General features: G+C 41.9%; 1 protein-coding gene across 2 annotated transcripts in view; it reads left to right on the top strand.

Annotated features, from left to right (window-relative positions):
* The window catches only part of LOC138285390 (sodium channel protein type 2 subunit alpha), a 666,155-nt gene that overhangs the window by 456,082 nt on the left and 187,669 nt on the right, over nucleotides 1–22,404 (top strand). For both annotated transcript variants that reach the window (XM_069225263.1, XM_069225264.1), the window contains exons 20-21: nucleotides 1,392–1,536; nucleotides 20,578–20,732. In XM_069225263.1, coding sequence (XP_069081364.1) covers nucleotides 1,392–1,536; nucleotides 20,578–20,732 — 300 coding nt within the window. The remainder of the gene's footprint in view (nucleotides 1–1,391; nucleotides 1,537–20,577; nucleotides 20,733–22,404) is intronic.

Raw genomic sequence — 22,404 nt, 5'->3', positions numbered from 1 at the left:
TGGTCACTGGAAATGCATGTATACGCCTTTCCTGCGGCTTCACACTTCACTTCGTTCTGGAACTATTAAATAAGATTTGGCGTCTCTTGGCAAGTTTAGATGTGTGAAATGTCTTTACATGCGTTCATCTTTGTTTCCCTTCAATTTGACAATCTAATGCACATTGCAAGCTACTCGTCATTGCTTTGAGAAAACTGCACTCGTCTGAACGAGCATATGATGTTGATACCCTTTTTAGGACAGATGGATATGAATGTAAACCAGGTACAGAAAGCATCTTAGCAGAATACAACTATTGAGCACCAGTCTATGTTTAACTCTTCATTACAGTGCATTTTGGATTTGTTGACGTCATTTCTTTTGTACGTTCGCCGTTTATGAATGCAGCCATTGCTGATGTTATACATTAGGTGGTTATAACATTGTAATGAGGTCAGAGAATGCTGATTAAGAATGCGATGATCAAAACTACCTTGATATCGAGTGGTACCCCTACTTGTCCATTGTTCAACATAAAAAGAGTGCTGTCGAAATCTCGATGCCGAGTTTCCCCAAATTTAACGTAATCTGAAAAAGCGAATGTTACTTGCAGTGTATTGCAGTTGACTAATCCAAAACATTTTCAGACAGTGTATAACAAAAAATTGTTCACTCTGAAAAATCTGGACAGGCATGTGTATTACAGTAACAAGTAGTTTACAAATGCACAATTTCAAAAAAGTGCATTGATAAAAAAATTATGCAACCTGGTGTCTGCTGCTCTGAGGCGTTTGTTTAATATATTTTCTGATTTTTTTAATGTGCAGATGATTTCCTAAAAACTGATAATGTATACTCTCATCTTAACTGCAATGAAATTTGAAGAACAGTATGTTTGCACACTCCACCACAGTACAGAAAAATAAACTAACATTTTGCATAAACATAGGCATGTATTTGCGTTGCTTGCTATTGGTTTGGTCATAATGTTGGAAAGATTTGACGTTCTTCGTTTAAAAAAGCTACTTCCGAGCCATAGTGACCTACATGCATTGCAACGCATTTTAAATAGTTAAATAATCTTTCAAAAATGATGTAAAGGAATTATCACCTAGACTGTATTTTTATCATTTTAAACTACGCATGCCTGCATAGAGCATGGATTCGTCTGCTCTTCAGTCTCACTGTAACAGGTTCACTCAAATTGGTGCTGCTGTATTTCTAATTTTGTGACCTTATAAATAGTAAACAACCAGACATCTCATTTTTTAAATAGAGTAAGACATGGTAAGCGTGCACAGCAGTAACCCCGTTGAGTGGGGAAATATGCAAGCTACATTTACTAAAACGCGAACAAGCATCCAAAATAAACGTGGTGGTAATAGCCTGTGCTGTCGCGGATTTATTTACAGAAGTTGAACTCATCAAGTGCATCCGAAGGTAGCACGGTGGACATGAGGCCCCCCGGATTAGCCAATGGTGTACCACTAGAAGTGGAGAAAGAGCCAGATATAGAACAGGAGGATAATCTTGAACCCGAGGCATGCTTTACAGAAGGTAAGAATAGCCAAGTCCATGTTAACTGCTGTAAATGTGAGGTCAACTTGTCTTTTTGTGTTCCCGCTGTTTCTAGCGTATTTTTGTTGTTTACAACGGATGCTACTGGTGACGGATTCCTTGTGACCGTTTATCCAAATTAATCTCCATTGAACAAAGCGAAACTTGAATTGGATACAAAACAGTCCCATAACGTGTGAAAACTGTGTTTCCCCATTGTTTTTGAACATGACTCGAATGGAGCAATGAGAATGATACCATATGTATTGTTTTATTTGTGCATTATCTGTATGGTAACTTGATTAATTTTGTAGGTCTGCACAGGTATGCCAAAAATGGTAATGCAATTAAAAATGCACATCTTAAATGCACTTCATGTGGAATTGTTATAGGTATGGTGACAACGCACAGCTAAACTAGTAGATTTCTGAATGTTCCTCTGTCATCCTATGACATTGGCCTGTAAGGACTTTTCTTTGGCAGTCAGACATGACTGGGCCTTATCATTTTGGGATACATTTGTTTAAAACTGTTTTGCTGCAGAGTGGGTGTCCATGAGATTACGTTTAGCCACTGGGCTCTCAGCGTAGTGAGGCCAAGCAGTCAACATTTACTCGTTGAGGTGAGGGATTTACAGACTAGGAATCAGTAAGCCATAATGGGTAACACTTCTGTGTGTCTTTTTCTAAAAAGAAAATATGTGTAATTGCAGGTGAGTAAAATATTATATGTTGGAAATGACCATCTATTATAGGCTGTACCCCTAGATTCTTTTCCTTGACCGTTTTACTTGCCATAGTACCATGCACCCTTTACTCTTCCTAACCAGTGGTAAAGTGCCTGTGTTCCTCCTTTTATCATGATGAAATTCGCAAACCTCTGATTGGCAAATATAACTTACCTATGAGTCTCTAGTGCATGGTGCACAAGTGTACTCAAGGCCTGTATGTTAATTATCACAAGTGGATTGCAGCACCCATTGTGCCACCCACTACAGTGACAGTGTGAATATGACTGCAGGCCTACCATGGGTAGTTTGACTGTGCTGTTTTAAACTGCAATTCAACCTGTCAAAAACCCTTTAGAAAACACCTAAACTTTCCTTTTAAAGACATAGGCCTACATTACGACATTGGTGGTAAGTACCGCCTACTGCCGCGTCAACAGCCGCCAAAAGACCGTCACTGCGGCTAAAATCCATCCGCCATAATATGACCACAGCCGGATTTCCGCCACAAGAAGGGCGGAAATCCGGCTGTGGTCATGCTGGTGGACGGTGTTAAGGTGGCGCTGCTACCACCAGCAGCACCACGCCAGTAGACCACCGCCAGCCTTATTATGAAAAATAATACTGCCTGCCTGTGTTCTGCTGGCGGGCGCTGCTGACAGTAGCAGCGCCCCGTCCCCGCCGGAAGATCCCCTGGATCCAGGTAGGTCGGGTTTCTGACAGGGAAGGGTGGTGGGGGGTGTTGTGTATGTGTGTGTGCATGAGTGTGTGAGTGTATGCGTGAATGCAAATGTATATGTAGTGTTGTTTGCGTGTGTGTATGCATGTGTGAGAATGCGCCTAAGTATGGATATGCAAATGTGTGTCTGTATGTCTGTGTGAATGTGGTGCAGATGTGTGCATGAATGAATTGATGCATGCGTGAAAACCATGGCGGTAGGCAGGGTCAAAATGGCTGAGATTCTTATCTCCAGCCCGGCGGCTGCTACCGCCATGGCGGTCAGAGTGGTAGATTGGCGGGTTGGCTTTAGCCAACCCGCCAAAGTCGTAATGTGGCGGTATGTACCACCAGCCTGTTGGCGACAATACCACCGACCGCCGGGGTCATAATGACCCCCATAATCTATATATGTCACTTCTATGTAGCCTTACTCCAAAAAAGGCAGGGTGCATTATTTTTAAAAGTACGATATGCAAACATGTCCTTACAGTGAAAAGGCCCTTAAAGCCATTTTCCTTGTAACAGGGGTGGTTGCCTCATAGGAAATCATTGGAATATTATATTAAATTTAATGGTATCTCCAGCTAGGAAGCAAAAAAGACAGGATGCATTGCTTTTAAAAGTAGGATATGCAAACATGTCCTTACAGTGAGAAGGCCTCTAAAGCTATTTTCTTTGTAACAGTGTTCTTTGCCTCATAGGAAAGCATTGGAATAGTATATTAAATTTAATATCATCTCCAGCTAGGAAGCAGCTACAAATTTCATTTTTAGACTTTTTGAAATCGGATTTGTAATACGTATTTTGGTAAAGGTAGTTTTAGAAAGATACCCTTTCTCTGCCTAAAACCCATGAAGACCTATTTGCATGAGCTCTGTCACTCTGGAGCCGAATAGCTCCCTTGATGAGGTGTGAGTTTTGTCCCAGAGATGAGAAAAAGGTCTTGGGTGTAGGGAAATGTCCTGTTTTGTGACAGGGTGATCACCTAGGCTGTTCCCAGGAACTTGATTAACTTCAAAGAGACCTACCTTCTCAGAGGCAAATATTAGCTGGCACCTGGGCAGGACCCTTCTTTGTTTTGCCAGCCAGACAGTCACCAATCAGATTGGAAGAGGAGCTGCCCCGTGGACTGGTTTAGAGTGACCATGAATGAGAAGTAGCTCATTTCCCTGACCACCTTTCTGGGGTGGGCACATAGGCTCTGCACAAGGGTAGGCGGGTTTCACTATCTTGGATTTAGTCAGTGAGGGACCCAACGGGATAGTTTGCAGTAGGGCACACAGGAAGTGCTGCAAAAGTGGGTAGGATTGGCCCTGGGAACTTTTACCCTATTGATTAGTAAGGGGCCATGAGTCACCCTCACCCACAGGCTGGTGCAAGGCATTAATGTGACACCCATGGTGCCCTACTCAGAACAGTTTCTAGACCTGTAGAAGAACAGAAGAAGGCTGGACCTTCTGCCTCTGGCTAGATAAGACCCTAGAAGAATGGACCTGCTCTCCATCGTGTACCCAAGACAAGGAAGTTGACTCACTAAGGGGTTATAAGGATAACCTGTTCAAGCTACAGGGACACAAGCTACAAGAGATCTTTTCTGCAACTGCCTAGCTGACCAATTCCAATTCAACTTGCCCTGGACCCTGCTGCTCGGATATACTAGAGTGAGTGTTGACCTCTAAGTTCTGTCCCCAAGGTCCTGTATCTCCGATTGGTATGCAAGTGTACTCCTCCTATCTTTACATGAAACCTATCATTTAAAAACCTTTTGGGTCCAAGTACCTCTGGCCACTAAGACCAACCTGCCCAGCCGATCTGACAAAGGTGCATTGCAATGGGCCAAAGATTTAATCTACTCCCACTTCCAGCTTTTCTGTAGATGCAGATGCAAATCTGATTGAGCAGGACCTTGTGGAGAAGGTATCCAGCCTTATGGAACCCTCTTTATTTCCAGCCTGCAGCCTTGCCGAGTTCCAAAATAGTGACTAAGTCAGATGGAAGAAATGTTCACTGGGCAAGGGCACCAAAAGTATCTGGCTGGCGAGGGAGCTTCTTTGGGCGTGAAGTTCACATTTCTCCCTTTCTTAGTTGTTTTGCCACCAAAAATCAATAGCTTCACTGAACCTTCATCCAGAGGCTATCTGGTGACATCGAACCCTCTTTGGCCACAGCCATGCTGCTTACCCCTTGTTAAGAAATGCCTCTTTTTGCATGTTTACCTCACATTTGTAGACGGATGCTGCTTGTTTTTTAACTCTGACGGTGCACTGAGGCCTGCTAGCCAGACCTCAATACCCTATACAAATTGCATGTCGAGTTGCATACACCCAGTAGGGAAGGACTGACTTACTTATAAGTCACTAGTATATGCTACCAAGGGCATGTAAGAAAGAATGTGCTCTGAGAGTGCACTGGGGCCTGCTAGCCAGACCTCATTACCCTATACAAATTACATGCTGAGTTGCATACACCCAGTAGGCACGGACTGAATTACTTATAAGTCCCTACTATGTGCTACCCAGGGCATGTAAGGAAGAATGTCTACTCAGCGCTGCAGCACTATTTGTGTCACCCTGTGTGTGGCAAGGTATAAAATGCCCCCCAGCCTGCCACTGCAGACTGGAAGGACAGTGTTTTCACTGCCAGTTTTCCATTCACTTCAATGGGAAAGCCACTCTATCCCTTAACACTATATGTAAGTCTCCCCTAGGGAAGGCCTACAGAGTCCTATGGCAGGGAGCTGTATCTTGTTACATAAGACATATACATTTGATATGTCTTAACAGCAACACTTCCAAATTGTCTTGTTGCTGTAGATAACATAAGTAGCCCCATTGATAACACAGGGTACCCTTTTGGCATCCCAACCCTGAATTGCACTATAAAACTGAGTCATGTAAGGTATCAAAATAATTGTGGCATTAGAACTGGTCTGATGCCCGGGTCGAATTTAATACCAGTATTAAAGGTAAGCAACATTTAGAAAGTTGTCACTCTGTGCTTCAGCTAGCCCAGCGGCCTCACAAAGGCCCTTGCACACAGACAGGGTTCTGGGAGACGTGTGAATGACTACCCAGCACAGTAACAAAGGGATTTGCCATGGAGAGTTGTCACCTCCTCCCCCACGATGGCCACTCAGGGTGTTTGCCCAAAAGGTGAATTTTAAAAGTGACGCTGCCTTTGTAAGGAAAGTAGTGCCAACACCCTTGAGCAGGATGCCTTTTGTTCCTGCTAACAAAATAGAGACAGAGTCAAGGAGAGAAACCTTGTCCCCAAGTCGGTTCTACTGGGGTTGTGTAGCCCTCTGGTAGCCACACCCCCATAGTGGGCTACCAAGCTCCTAATGACCAAGGAAGGGTCATGCCATATTGAAAGGGGCAAGAATGTGGCACTCTGAAGTAGCCATACACCGCACATCACTGGAAAATCATCACTAGGTAGGAGGGGACTAAGTAGCCCATTGGCTAGTGATTGCATGTTCCCCTCAGGACACTTTCCTAGGATAAATATGGCACCCCTGGCACTCTGACCTTGAGACCATGCTGGAATCAGAGAGAGGTCTGAACCTGCACAAAGAGTGGTGCAGACTGACCAGCAGCGCAGCATTGGCTGGCCTGCTACTGCAAAGCAGAGGAATTCAAGGGACCTCGATCTCTGTTGCCAAGTTCGCTGACCATCACTGATGGACCGAGGAGCACTCAAAAAGGCACTCTGCCAACTCCACCACAACCAGAGCATCCTTTGAGTATCTTTTTCCTGTATCCCTCAGCATCAGGACCACTTTATTGTCGCCTATGGTGGTTGTCCTGTAAAGTTTGGAGTTTGCTTCAAAAAGGCTCTGGTGGCCAGGTGACTGTCCAGAGTGTCCACTTTGGCCTATCAGACCTCTGTCCTGCTGGAATTGGTCCCCCAGCTCAGGCCGGAGTAGCCAAACTGGTTCAAACTTTTCCAAAGTTTCCAAAGTTTTTGTTCACGAACGCTTGTTTGTGGTTTCATTTAAAAGTGATAATATCTTCACAAATCTCTATCTCCAAAACCCTCCAGTGGATTTAGTTCATCAAGGTTCTAAGAATTCATAAAAATATAATCAATTTTTATGGATTCCTGTCTTCTTTCTTTTGCATGTTGTTGCTTTTTTATTTCCATGTTTGGTGCTGCAATATGCTTTACACATTGTTTTTTTTCTAAGCCTTACAGCTGTCAGCCACAGCTACCCAGGGTTAAGCTTCAGTTTAAGTAAATGTACCTGACTGGACCCAAGATGGTATTTAAGAGTGTCCTACACAGTAAGGCCCGACTGCCATATCATAAGGTGCACCCAAATCCTTACACCCCGCAGAGGATTTTTTACTTCCATTTAAGAGACGGTGGGCCTGATTTAGATATTGGCAGATGAGTTACTTCTTCACAACAGTGACAGATATCCCATCCACTGAAATTGAAATCCCATTATATTCAATGAGATTTAGAAGGATATCTAAATCAGGCCCCAAGTTCAAAGGTAAAACGTCCAACTGGGTCAAACCTGGTTTCTGTATCCTATCCGCACTCTATAATGGTTGACCTTAACTTGCACCTTTGTACCAGTCAAGAGCAACCAGATGACCATATGTTTTGCTTTCCTTTTCTTATGACTGAGCTGACAAAACTCTGGAATACACCTCTTAGTTTAAAGAAGACATTTATTATTATTACTTCACCACAAGGTTAGTAGGTTGGAAGCACACGTTTAAAAGTAGTCACAGCAATGAAAGCAAAATATATCAAAGTGATTCTCAATTGCAAGGTACACAGCAAATACATGTGATTATATTATAGCATAACTTGAAAGCAAAGAATAAAACTAAAAATTTCATCACCGTAGGGCCTATACTCTGCTTCTTCTTTCTTATGCCTGCAAGTTGATGACTCCTGTTCAACTGCGAGAAAGAGATTTCAGAAACGGGAGGTCAGGCAGCTGACGTCTGCTCCTGACTGAACTCCTGGAAAATTCCCCTCGCGGCTGCCAAGGGACACCGTAAAAAGCCTGCTAACAGGCTTCTGAGTCAAAACATGCTGGCTCAGTGGGGGAACTGAACAAGAGTTTGGAGAGTGGCCAAGTCTCCAAACTTCGCTCGTTCCCAGGCTGGATAGAGAGGTAAACACAAAATATATGTTCTCTTATCACGTTAAACCCAGATTGTTCTATCATGTGGAAAAACACAGCTCATCTGCAATGTCTCAACTGCAATGTTGAACTCCACGTTAAAGCCAATAGGCAGCAAAACTGAATTGCAAAATGTAATGTCTAATGCCACGTTAAAGCCAAGAGGCAGCTAAACTGTATACAACATGTAATGTGCTACTGGTGAACAATGAACAACTAATATGAGCAATGGTGAAACACAAAGTCATTGGTCAAACACAATTAATGGCATAACACCATAGTTAGTGCTTAACACTTTCAAGCACTATTTTAAACCTTAAACTTTAAAAATCGATAACCCCAGTTTCCCTATGGACCTTTGGTGTCATTTTAGTGATCAATATGTACTCTATTTTACTAAATTGGTTTGGGATCTTTTTTGTGTTTTGTTTTGACTTTATTACTGATTTGGTAATGAATAAATATTTTACACATCGCTTCAAAGTTAAGCCTCCTGCTCTGTGCCATAGCTATCAGGTGACTGAACTCAGGTTAATTGGGTCTTTGAGGATTTCAACCTGACAAGGGTTGCGGTTACTACTAGACATGGGTACTCATCCCCCTCAACTAACACCCTATTTTCTTACACTTACAATTTGATACACAAAGAAAATGAGGAGGTCATGATACATTCCGTCACAAGGCACACTCCCAAATGATTTTGTGGCTCCCTAAGGCTAAACTACAACATTGAAACTATGAACATTGTTAGCCATTGCTCAGTGCTTTGGGTTGGTTTGATAATTTTCTTCTTGAGTATTTTAGCTGAAGACACATTTTGAATGATGATACACAGACAGTGACCTAGGTGTCTAGATTTTCCTTTGATCTAGCCTTATGTGGTACCTACAGATGCTCTTATATAAATGCAGGCACCTCTAAAATAGTGCATACCTATAGCTTTAATAATGGCTACATCAAAACTCGCCATTCAAACAAAAAGATACCCACCCTTAGGTTTCCTTAAATATTCAGTTGACTTAATGTGTGTCACTGATGACCACTAGTCAGATTCCAAGTCGCTGTAGTCCAGTGTCCATTTAGGGGCCTAACTGCCTACTTAAGTGTTTTGGGGAAAGATGGCAAAATAGTGGGTGAATTCCCACTGTATGTCCCAAAAGTCTGTTTTTGGAGTAGAGAGCTGTATCTCAAAATCAAACTGGTTTGTGGTACAGCAACAGCAAAAACCGAAGTGATGGAAGGAATACTTGAATTAATTTCAGTCATTTTCAGTCCTTTGAGCCAGCCAGACAGACAGACAGAGGCATACGATATAGAAATAAACTTTGGTCCTGATGCAATAAGAATAGTCCCCACTTAACTGCCAGGCTGGCTTCCCTCCAGATGGGATCATAAGCAACCCCATAGACAGAGCGGTATCAGCCTAATTGAGAATTGTATTTGCATTATTGCTTGGTTCCTGTTGCACAGTAAGCATAGGATCCAGACCTGGGTATACCTCTCGCATTTAGGGTGTCTACTGTAACTGACAATAAAGTACTGGAAGGAATTTTTGAATTTATCTCAGCCACAGTCAGTTGCCCGGCCATAATCCAGCCAACGGTTGCACCAACAGCCTTTGTGAAGAAAAGGGTGACCAGACCATGAAATTAACCTGTTGATGATGGTCTGAACAGTTCCAGGTTCAGTAGCAACCTCTGCAAACCAATGGCCCCCACACTGGGTTTTGAAGGCCAACTGTCTTCTTGTCCCACTGCAGTGGCAATGTAAGAAGATATATTTTTCAAGCACAGAGAATGTTGGTGACAGAGTAGCCTCACCATTCTTGAATCCTGAGTGTGATAGCACATTCACCTAGATGTATATCTTGTCACAGGTTTCAATACCGGAGAAACATTTGACGTCCTGACACTTTTTGCTTTGCGTTATGTGAAAGTGGTGCCCAGGTTCATAAGGGATGTGATGATGTGTTAGGGAGCTTACAGAAAATGCCTTCTGGCGTTCATATATACTTAAATGATATGGAGGGATTAATACCAAACTTTTGCTGTTTTTGTGTGCAGTAAATAACAGGTGTTACTATTATCCAATTTACTTCACTAAATTTACCAGTCTTGAAGGAATCAAAGCTTGAATTGACCTTGCCAGGATTCAATTCAACCTTGTAGCCTGCAGATCAGAGCAAACATAAGTGCCAAGTGTTTTTACTCCAGTTCCATTGCACCAGCTATCCCCAGTTGATGTCACTGTACTGTATACCAGTATGCAATATGATAGAAGAGTACAAACATTAGCATATTTCTTAAAGACATGATCTGTCAATTTGAGAGTACATATGAACATATTTTCCTGTGACTAACATATTCATGATTTATTCTTAGTAGTATTAACTACTTTCAGGTACACCTTGCGTAAAACCTTTTACACCTTCCCCCAAGTCAACCTGTTTCCGGGTAGGTAGGAGAGGGGTTAATCTTTGGAGCCCTCTATATGAAGAATATTTAAAGAATTTTAGTTTCCAGGTATGATATTAGCTGTTTTGGTGTTGCTTTAGGAAAGCAAAGAATTGAAGCTTTTGAATATTTAGTAATTTTGAATATCAAATAATATAATTTGAAGTTCACAAGTCATAAGTAACTAAATGGTATTTTTAAAAGTATATATTCTGATATTTAATGTGAAAATTGGAAACTAATTACCAAAATTTAAGAACTCAGCTTTTATCAGTAAAGGGCTAAACCTGAAGAGTGGCAAGCCAACATCTACAAATGTAAGTATTCTTTTAATAAAATGTATAAAACTACAATTCATTGTTTCAAAGTTACACACTGGGAATCTAATGAGAGTTAGTTCGAGACAATGCTTTACTAGAAATTCTATAATTAGTTTGTTGAAATGGAATATTTACAGATGGAGACAACTGAGCTCAATAAACCTTGATTATAAAGATAAAAAAGAAGCACTAAAAAGCAAACTTAAAAACGTAATACTAGTTCAGATAAGGATTAGGAAGACTTCAATCAGACCAAAATGATTATTAAACATGGTTTCTTAGCTAGTAAGTTTAATAAGGTTCTGACTAGACATGCATCGATGCTGCTGCAAAACTCATATTTTAGTTTAAACAATAACCCACATATTAGGTATAATTGCATGTTTTACATCAATGATAAGTTGAAAGCTTGTCATTTGGGTGTGAGAATAATGTATGTGGTGTATTTAAGCAAAGCTTCTTCAGGTGCTAGACAATCCGCCATCAGTTGTTAGTTGATGAACTGATGATCAAAACCATTATGTTTGAAGGCTCCTCTAAAGTGCGATGTGAGTCTTCTGATTGTAAAGCAAGTGGTAGGTAATTTCATACATTGGAGCTCCTTGAAGGAAAACTTGACCATCTCAGGGTGAAACACTTTATATGTTTTTCTGTTTTGCATTCATAACTGTTCAAAGGTCTTGTCTGCCTTCAGGTACTATCTCATCATTATCACTCTTATATGCACATTCTGAGCAACCTAATTATGTAGTAGTTTCCTTAAGATCCCTAGGTAGGAATTCTAACTTGGAGCTGGTCATTAAATCAACTGAAATGTCTTTATGTTATCATTTAATTTCTTTAATGAAAGCATTCCTGTGCCGCATGTCTTTAGTACACTTTTCACTAAACAAAATGGTATAACATGACCAGGTACAAAACAGAGTATAGTTTTACTACGAAAAAGAAAGGAAAGAGAGTTACCACACATAGATCTATTTAGAGGTAATTAATTACATGGATGACCTTGTTAGGTTAGAAATAATATGAAGAGGTGGAACTCTAAACATTTCTTGAAGGTGGAAAAAATGAGCAAGCTAAATGCAGTTGAAGGAAGTTCCACCCCTGGAAAGGTCTGACGTCAGGGAATCTGAACATAGGGTCTAAAATGTACAGTGAGTTTCTGCTCTTCAGGTGCCTTTGGCCTCTAAAGGTGGAGGTCAAAAGGGATCAATACGATCTCCCCGACTTTGTTGCCGGGGAGATTAAATGGATCATTTTATGTATTTGGGAAATATGTTTTTTAGCAAGTTTGTGAAGCATTTTAGGCGAGAGGCATTTTAGGTGGAAATATAATGTGCTTTTGCTACTAAATAGGATAATGTCTGTTGTAATGGATTCTTTTTTTCTCTGCATATTCCTTATTCCATTTCATTGATACTTTCTCTCAAATTTCCAAGGGATGACCTAAAGTCCTGTAAAGTATTTCAGACTGTCATTATGCTGTGAGTTACTACTTATGTCCTAAGGTGTTGCACTAGTATTGGTAAACTGTGACAAGATCTCATCACACCCTAGTACATAAATGGTGCTGTCTTGCCTTGCCCCTTCAGTATTTGTCCTCTTCCATGTGTCACACCTTTTGGAATTTAATTACCTTTTTGGTATTGTTTTCCCTCCATTGGTGAGCAAAACGTTATTTTACAGTTAACATTGCAACAAATGTGCAAAGGTGAAGTTCAAGACTGACCTTCATGACTACTTGTTAGCTGTATTTGGGAGTTCAATATAGCAATGAAACTATGGTGCCTGCCACACTTTGATGCCTAAGGTCTACCACTCCTTTGAAAATGATGATGGCTTTGGAAATGTTGTCTCTTGAGACCCAAAGGGTTTCCATGAGTGAGGAACAAAATGGCTTTTCCCATTCACTGCCGTGGGATCGACATTAATGTGCTTAACAGGGAATCTGTGAAAAGCAACATAAAACAGATGTTGACATCTCAAAGTGAATCCCTGTCAACCAGACATTGCCATTACTTTGAGTGGATGCTGATACATTGGGCTCCTTCCACAAAGTACAAGAACAATCTAAAGTCTTTTGGATTAATTTATTAAGTGGCAGCAAGAGGCAACTTTGAGTCATGGCTTAAGTGCAGGTTTTGTTCAGTTTTAATACCATCATTGTCATCTTTAGCATATTTGAAATATCTTAAAGAAGAGATAATTTAATTGTGACTCAAGTCAGAGGGCAGTTCTACAAACTATCCCTCCCTCATGCGTGTTTCATAGGATAGAAATGAGTGTTTAACTTTACTGGTGTCAACGCATTCATTGACACCACAAAGGTATTATCAATCTTTGTACTCACTGGGGCATCCAACAGCAATATAAAGGGTTCCATGTTTCTCCTTTTGACCTACACTAGACCCTTAAAACCCCTTTTCTTTTCTATGTAGATCTCTCATCATTCTCAATACAATTGGTATTTCCAGTACCCCTCCAGTTCGCCCTTCCCTTGCTACCACAATTGACTCACTCTCCACATACAGGCATGTTCTCCCTGTGAGAAAACACTTTTTGCTGTTGTTTTCCTGACTCTGATGGTGCCCTGGGTACTTTTAACCAGTCCCAGGGCCCGTTCTCCGTGTAAAATCTGTATGCAAATTAGGCTAATTATAATTGGCTATGTCAGCCTACCTATAAGTCCCTTGTATATGGTAGGGCATGTAGGTTTAGGGACCCCACCATAGGTAGTGCACCCATAGGTGCACTGCTGAGGTGCCCAGTGTCATATTAAAGCAGGCCTGCCTTGCTGGCTGCTTTTAAATTAAAGTTACATGCAAATTTGACTTTCGAATTAAAAATATTTCCAAAGTCTTAAACTACTTTATTTTTAGATATAAGTCACCCCTAAGGTGTGTCCTATGTGCCCCTAGGGCTGGGTGCCATGTAACGCTAAGCAGGGACCTTATAAAAATAGTTTTATAAGCCCTGCTGAGGTAAAACAGCCATATTTGTTGTTCCCTCATTGTAGTGAAGGACCTCCATAGGCTAGAATTGCAAGACTTTATTTTAATTCAAAAAAGTCCCCTTAAGTATCAGATACCTCAAGTTTGCTATCAAATTAATTGTTATAATTAATCCCACAACTTACAATTGTTGGATTTAATATAACTTGTTCAGGTAAAGAGTTTTAAACTCTACCTAAAAAGTTGCCAATTTCAGCCCTGTAGTGCTCTGCTCTGATTGGCCAGCCTCTGGCAGCCTGGCCAGGCTGACTTGATGAGGTGTGAAGTAGCCTGGGCTGAACAACACAAAATAATGTGCCTGGGAAGAAGAACTTCCCTCAGCAGATGGAGAAGCAGGAAGAGGGGAGGGCTGCCATACTGGTCTTCAGAGGCAGGGAAGGACATTTGGAGCAACCCAGCACCTCCCTCACATACAGCAAACCCAGACAATTAGGTGCCCTCCTGATTAGATTAGGAGAGGGCAAGAGAAGGGAGTGTTTAAGATTTTTTAGCCACACCAGTGGGCTGGCTCAGCCAGGAGTAACCTCCAAAAATCAGTGTCAGCCATGATGGATTTTTGAGGAATGTTGCTCCCTGGGATTGTTTTTTGCCACACTTCCCAGGAAGCGGTCATCACAGGGTGAAGGACCCTGCGCCTGATTGGAGAACCAGGACCCCCCTGTTTTTTACCCAGGAGCAAGGATAAATATGGCAGAGCTGCACCCACACCTCAGATCCCTACCAGATCCCTACAAGGAACAAGGCAAATAGAAGAAGGACTGCCCTGCTGGACCCCTGACCTGCACCTGGACACCGCACTCTGAATGACTGCACCAGCTGCACACTTGGGCTTCCCCACTAAAAGGCCTTTGCCTGTCTTGTACTCCTTCAAGAAGGGACTCCCTGTTTGCTACAGGTACAAATGAGCAGCCCAGAGTCTGCTGCATCAAGTCCTGCAAGCAGAGCCCAGCTAACCAGCATCCAGTGGCTATTTGAGGATTCTGACCAGATGCATTCTGGGAATTGTAGTCCCAACTCCCAAGGAGCAACTCAGAGCTTCTGGAACGTTGTTTCAAGTTGTGGACACTTCACAGATCCAAAAAGGACCTCTGGAAGAAGATCCAGAAGTTTATAGATGTTTGGAGCAACTCCATAAGTTGAAGAGATGCATTGTGGGACTTGTAGTGCCAGACCCCAAGAGGCAAACCAGAGCCTCTCAACCTGTGGCTTGTGCTGTGGACCACTTTCCTGAATCAAGAAACACTTCTGAAAGTGTGACAGTGTTACCTAGTGGGTGGCCTGAACTCTGGACTTTGTCCCTTTTCCAGTGTGACCCTTTTTAACCCTTTGAGCGCTAGTTGCTTCTATGCGCTAAAAACATTAATTCTCAAATAATTCATATCTCTGGTTCCCCTTATCTGATATTAATCATTTTGATTTCATTTTAGAGATGAAAACATAATCTATGTCCATAAAGTGGTGTTGGATTTTTATTGTGTTTTGTGTTTTACTTATTTACTGTTTTGTGATTTTTAAATGCTTTAAACACTTGTCTCCTAAGCTAAGCCTTGGCGCTCGTTGCCAAGCTACCAAGGGTTGAGCTGGGTTTAATTTATTGAAACCTAACTGGACCTAAGTGGAGGTTAGTGGCCTATTGCTACGTGTGGGTACTTACCTACGCTTACCAATAATCCATTTTCCAACACTCCCTCTCTGTCTCATTGAATCCATATTAACTGACTGTGTGGAATATGTTGCTGTGTTTATATAATGAACTGGGGGGACACAGAGTGTGCCCTTAGTGTAGATCATAGCTGGTTTGTACAAAGTATAACCTAGGATCTACTGAGCATTACTAGAGATGCAATGAGTCTGGCAGTAGGGCAAGAGAGTACAGCATGTTAGTCAGAGAATACACTAGTGGGTGTGGAAATTAAAAATCCAGTGACTGGTTTGACCAGCTGACATAGGGCCTGATTTAGATGTTGGTGGTAACAGTGCCACCATTGACTTTTCGACTGAAAACAGTCCGTCACCACGATGATCTGCCTACCGCCTTGATGGTCTGCCCTCCGCATTTAGATATTAGCGGTCCCATAGCCAAAAGCCTTCATTTGAACCACTGTCTCCGCCAAGAAACAGTGCCCGCGTCGACAGTGGGAAAGGGGACAGTGGATGCTGGCAGGAACCTAGGCATCCTTACTGCCGTGCAGATTTGGATGTGCCTTACCGCCAACAAAAAAGTGGCTGTCTGACCTCTAATTCTGAGTTGGCCATTTGCAGGGGGAAGTGGGTGCAAACTCACCTTTTTTCCTGATTCCATTTCTGTTTTCATCTGGACATGACTGGACCTGCCATCGCTAATGCCACTGACCCACGGAGAAAGCATGACCTCCCCATCATCGGACTCGTAGGTAGGGACTCCATATTGCCAGGGTATGTTGGTTGGGCACTGCACAGGACGTCAGAACCACTGAAGGGCAGACATGTCATAGTAATTTTTTTAAATTACTGTGACATGCACATGTCGAGGAGAGAATTGTGCACACATGGCTGGGGACACACGAGCACAACACACCTATCGCACACATATACAACTGTCATTGTGGTGTCAGTATTCATTGCTAAATTAATGCTAGCTCCACAATGATGGTACATTCAACAGTGTCCATGCGTGCGTAGTGCAAGGGGACCTGTACTGGTAGGTTTGTTCCATCTGAAGTGTATGTGAATCAGTACAGGTGTGTGTGTGTGTGTGCGTGTGTGTGTGTGGATTGGCTGGTTTAGGGGGCGGGAGGTGGAGTGGGTGGTGTGGTTGTGTCTATATGTGTTTCACCTGCATGTGATATCAATGTTGTTGTGTAAGTCGTGTTGATGTGTGTCACATTCAAGTGAGTGTCATTATTGTGTGGCGGACGTTGTAGTGCTGTGTATAATTGTGCTTGTGTGTGAGTGTGTGTATTTGGGTATGTAGTTGTGTTGGTTTTTATGTGTGGATGCAGTGTCAATGGTGTGTGTATATTTTGTCATGGATGTATGTCAAGGTCTGTTTTCAAAAGGGAATTAATTCCTATAATTGCTCAAGCAGGATAAGTGATCCCCTTCTAACTGCCTCCATTGTTTAATGCTGCTGTAATTGCAGTACAAAAATACATCCAATTTAAGCGTCAGTTAGTGCTAAAAGATGTACATGAATCAATATCAGAACGACCAGATTCAACAAAAAGAAAGGATGTTGACTAAAATATTTTGTCAGCAATTCTCTGGCACCATCAGCTTCTTCTCTCCACCCCCAGCACTATCTGGAATAGAGGTCCACTCATTTTCTTCTATCATCTATTACCTGCTTGCCTGCCAAAGAGAAATGGGGACATGTCATTTCTTCTCTTACTTCAGTAGCTATTACTTCTACACTGGGAAGATAAGTCATGCTATGCAGGGAGGGGCCTGCCAGGCTCTGCCATTTCCTGTTGTCTGAGGAACGAGAGTACCCACCTATCTAGGTTACTTCCTTGGCTTCATTAATTAAATAGGACTTAGGCCCTGATTTATACTTTTTGACGCAAACCTGCACCAACGCAGGTTTGCGTCAAAAAGTATACCGCCGGCTACCACCATTCCTAGATGCCAGCCGGGTGTCATATTTAAGGAATGACTCTAGCCGACACTATGGCCCGGTTAGCATCAAAATAAATTACTCTAACCGGGTAGGGGAGACGTAAGGGAGGCTGGAGGTTGTGCGTCAAAGAATGTCACTAGTCAAGTTAGCGTCAAAAATATGACTCTAACCTGACTAGCGTCATTTTTGATGCACAACCCCCTATGGACATGACTCCTGTCTTAGCAAAGACAAGAGTCATGCCCCCCACCCAATGGCCATGCCCAGGGGACTGGATTTTTGCACGGGAGGATAAATAAGGGGCAAAGGCCTTAGAGTCATTTTTTGCCCTTTACTCCAACCTTGCATCTCATTGATGCAAGGTAGGTTTCCACGGTAAAAAAATCACATTACCTCCAATATTTTGAAGCCAGACAGGTCTAGCGTCAAAATATAAATATGGAGTTAAGTTTGCGCCAGAGTTGCGTAAAAATTATGCAAATCTGGCGCAAACAGAGTATAAATATCCCCTTAAGTATCTTGACAGACCACATACTCTTTAAAGGCCAGCTTGCCTCCGTACCTCAGGCTTTTCCCTGTGTTAATGGTGTTGCCCTGAGCCTGGTTATCCTTCTTCTGTCTGCACTTTATTTTCCTGGTCTAGGAGGTGTCCCTCCATCCCTTGTATTTCACAATCCTCTTTTACGTTGACTGCTGAAGTTGGTGGGTTTGCCTGCTCCATTTACTATCCTTTACCACTGCAGCCCTTTCTGCAACAGCAGGCAAAAATGGAGCCAAACCCTGTCCTGTATCGGTTGGTCCTGTTAAATTCTCCTATGTACAGTGATTTGTGGCTTAATCTGTGTGCTCCATGACAGCAGTTTTCGTTTCCTGTATCCTATTCTTAGGTGCACCAGGAGACAACCTGATACAAGGGTCTGCAGTCTCCCTGCGACCGCTGTTTAGTAACTTGCTGACTATTTCATTTCAATTGCATTGTCAGTGCATAACTTCAACTTGTTATTATATTTTCAGGTTGGTTGTTGGTCTTAAATCAAAGGCCAAAAGGAATGAATAGGTCTATTTTAACTTTAAATATTACTAGTCTGAGACCTGTGAGTTTTATTAACCTCTTCTCCTAGGCAATTCTTGATACAGTTCAGTGTTCCAGTTTGCAAAGGAAATTGTGTTCCAAATGTTTTCATCTTGCAATGCTGTTCAGAAGAATTTAGTTTAACAAGGCAGTCTCTAATGTGGCTTGCTCTTTTATTGCCTTTCACTACTGGTATTTGCCCTGGTCTATTTTTGATGTGAAATTCCATGATGGCCCTTCTTTTTAACTGGCTCAGAAACACAATATGGTCAAACATAAAACCATCAAGGGAGTGCACATACTGTCACTAAGAAGCAGCAAAGGTGACGTGCTCCTATTTTAACAAATTAATTGTCAATGAGATCTTTCCACATAAGGTTTTGCGCTGATGAAAAATTGAAGAAAATCTGTTATGCAACATTTGTAACATCTGTAATATCTGTAATAAGATAGTTTGCTAAACGATTTTGCTCAAACCTATGCAGTGCACATATTTGGTACTCATTATGCAAACTGATTGGCTACATTTGTTTGCCATTCGCCTTTGTTTAAAACAAATGAAGAAAATACATTTTACATCACTTTTAAATAAGCACTCACAGAATGAGGAGAACCATACAAAAACTCTACAGAAATAAAATATGTCCAATTTTGAGGCAAAAATCAGAGTGCTCTTAACCACCTAGGGAATATTGAAAAACAACGTGTTTCCTCCTTTCTTGGCACAGAATCATTTTGTGAGATGGTTGGTAAGCTAGGCTCAGGGCTGGCTTTTGGGCGGTGCGAGCGGTGCGGCCACACCGAGTGCTAACCTCAGGGGCGTGCTGTGTTTAGCAATAACTTCCGACACTTGCGATTTACAAACACCTGCTAAAAAGTTCCTTGTGCCTCCAGCCTTCAGGAAACAATTAAAATGTCAAGATACCTCTTGTGATTAATGTTCCTGCTAGGGAGAAAGATGGGAGTTTTGACTCAACAGAATGTAGCATAGAGGGTTAATATGCCTGCTGCAAAAACACAGAAATATGGAGCATATATAAGAAAAGTGGTGCTGCACACAGTGCAGCGCCACTTTTCTTGCACCCTTAAGCACCCCCCTAATGCCACCATGTGTGCATCATATTAGAATACAGCGCACCATGGCGGTAGTTAGCGGACTAGAGCCCCAATTTTTTACACTAGTCCGGCGGTTTGCAGGTTTAGCGTAAAAAAGTTTTATGCTAATCTTGCAAAGCACCCAGAGGCCCATTGTAACCAATTTTTCATTCCTGCTCTGAGCAGGCGTTAAAAGTGGCGGAAAAAAATGACGCAAACAAATCTGACAGATTTCTTTGCGTCATTTTTTTTGCACCCCTAACGGGGGATGGCCCCCTTTGCATACCTTATGCCTGGTGTAGGCATAATGTCGCGCAAAGTGTTACAAAGTAGCACAATGCATGCATTGCACCCCATTGTAAATATGGTGCAGAGTTTTTGGCCTTCTAATGCCACATTAGCATAAAAAAAATGACACTAATGTCACTAGAATAGCACTAGGGGCTCTTAAATATTCCCCTATATTTTATGTGGATTGTTGATTGGATTAGTAAAGCCAGCCTTTACAAGTGCTTTTAAACACATGAATGTATGTAAAAAGGGAGAAATGGCGAGAAGAGGGGCACATTTGCCAGGTGGTAGTGAGTGCAGCCGAGGAGGAGGCGCCACCAGTTCTAAAGCCAGACCTGGCTGGGCTTGCGTCATTGTTTTCTACTAAAGAAGCATAAATGCTCCAAATGGTTTGCTTTATATTTGCACTGGTGCAAACTTTATATAATATATGAAACCTTGGTTAATTTAATTTATTGTCTATACCAAATTCTTCTTCTTTGCTTTTATCTGAAAATCGTAATGTAACTTCAACTTTGTTAATTGTAAGAACATTGGCTGTGAACGACATATGTCAATGTGCATAGCCTTTTCAGAATATACCATCACCGCCTACATTTTTGTTTGATAGGATGTGTCAAGAAATTCTCTTGGTGCCAAGTCAGCATTGAAGATGGAAATGGCAAATTGTGGTGGAACTTTAGGAAAACGTGCTTCATAATAGTGGAACACAACTGGTTTGAGACCTTCATTATCTTTATGATTCTTCTCAGCAGTGGTGCACTGGTAAGACACAAGAAGTAGCCTGGCATGTAAGACATGTTGTAAAGTATATTTGTGTTGCTGTTTGTCTGAATATTCCCTGTAGAAACATTTGATCAGGTTATTTCTCTGAAAGCTGCCAAAGCAAACATTAAAATAGTATGGGGTATATTTAAGAGCCCCTAGCGCCATTCCAATGCTACATTAGCATCATTTTTTTAAGCTAATGTGGCATTAGAAGGCCAAAAACGCAGCACCATATTTACAAAGTGGGGCAATACATGCATGCATTGCTCCACTTTGTAACCCTTTGCGCTGAATTATGCCTGCACAAGACATAGTGTATGCGAAGCAGGCGTCTCCCCGTTAGGGAGGGCCCAAAAAATGGCACAAGGAAATCTAGTAGATTTCCTTGCTCCATTATTTTCAGCACTTTTAGCACCTGCTGAGAGCAGGACTTAAAAGGAGGCTTCCACTGTTTACAATGGGCCTCTGGATGCTTTGCAGGATTAGCATCAGAAATATTGATGCTAATCCTGCAAAGCGCCAGACTAGCATCGAAAATGTTATTTTAAATACCCCACACTCACATGGTGGAGTTAGGAGGGGGCACTAAGGGGCATAAGAAAACCTCTTTTCTTAAATATGCCCCTATGTTTTTAAGGCAGTATATATGCAAATTGCTGTTGTATTACTTTCAATAAACATACACGCATAAGAAAAATCTGATTTCCATCAGAAACAACTTGAATTCAGTTAATTGTTATCTTACTTTGTTTTCTTAGGTTTTATCAATAACAAAACACTGCACATAGTGGTTACCCAGTACACCATCGAACTGCTATAACCTAACCTAGTGTTTCGTAAACAGACCATGTCCTCTATGCTCTGAATTGTACATGTGATAGAGCCATGTCAATTTTATACATAATCAAACAAACACAAATAAAAGTGAATAAATTATAAGAATAACCATCCAGGTAAATCAAACGAGTCGCTCATCTTATCGATATTCAGAATGAGTGTAATTTCCTATTTCAAATCTGGAACGGGTGCATCACCCACACCAATGGAAGCCCTTTAGAAGGGTAGCGTACTAAGGGGCCCCAGCAGTATTCAAAGTTTTTGAAGTCATCTCTGAAAATGTCTGCCAGCCTTTCCATTGTATGTGCTTGCCATAGTTTTGCATGCCATTGCGTCAAGACCAGTGCCTCTTTCTTCTTCCATGCAACAGCAATTGCTATTTTGGCCGTCATCAGATATAGCCACATTATAGTTTTGTCACTTTTAGTTTTCAGTGAATTTTATGATCTGTAAATTGGCATTAAAAATTCCTGAACAAAATGTTTTTCCTCATAAATTAAACTGATCCCTAAAGGAATTAGAACATACTCAGAACTCTCAGCTTTCCTTTAGGCTACTGATAATTGTAATATGAACATCCTGAGCTAATCACTGAGAGGCTAAATACACATTAGCTTGGAGATTATGGTGGTCATTCCAACCCTGGCGGTCCATGACCGCCGGGTTGGAGGACTGCGGGAGCACCGCCGACAGGCCGGCGGTGCTCCAATGGGCATTCCGACCGCGGCGGTAAAGCCACGGTCGGACCGGCAACACTGGCGGGCTCCCGCCAGTGTACCGCCGTCCATTGGAATCCTCCAAGGCGGCGCAGCTAGCTGCGCCGCCGAGGGGA

This window comes from Pleurodeles waltl, chromosome 3_1, assembly GCF_031143425.1.
Source record: "Pleurodeles waltl isolate 20211129_DDA chromosome 3_1, aPleWal1.hap1.20221129, whole genome shotgun sequence".
In the NCBI taxonomy this organism is placed as follows: Eukaryota; Metazoa; Chordata; class Amphibia; order Caudata; family Salamandridae; genus Pleurodeles; species Pleurodeles waltl.
Note: the sequence above shows the minus strand (reverse complement) of the source record. Positions and strands in the feature narration are given on the sequence as shown.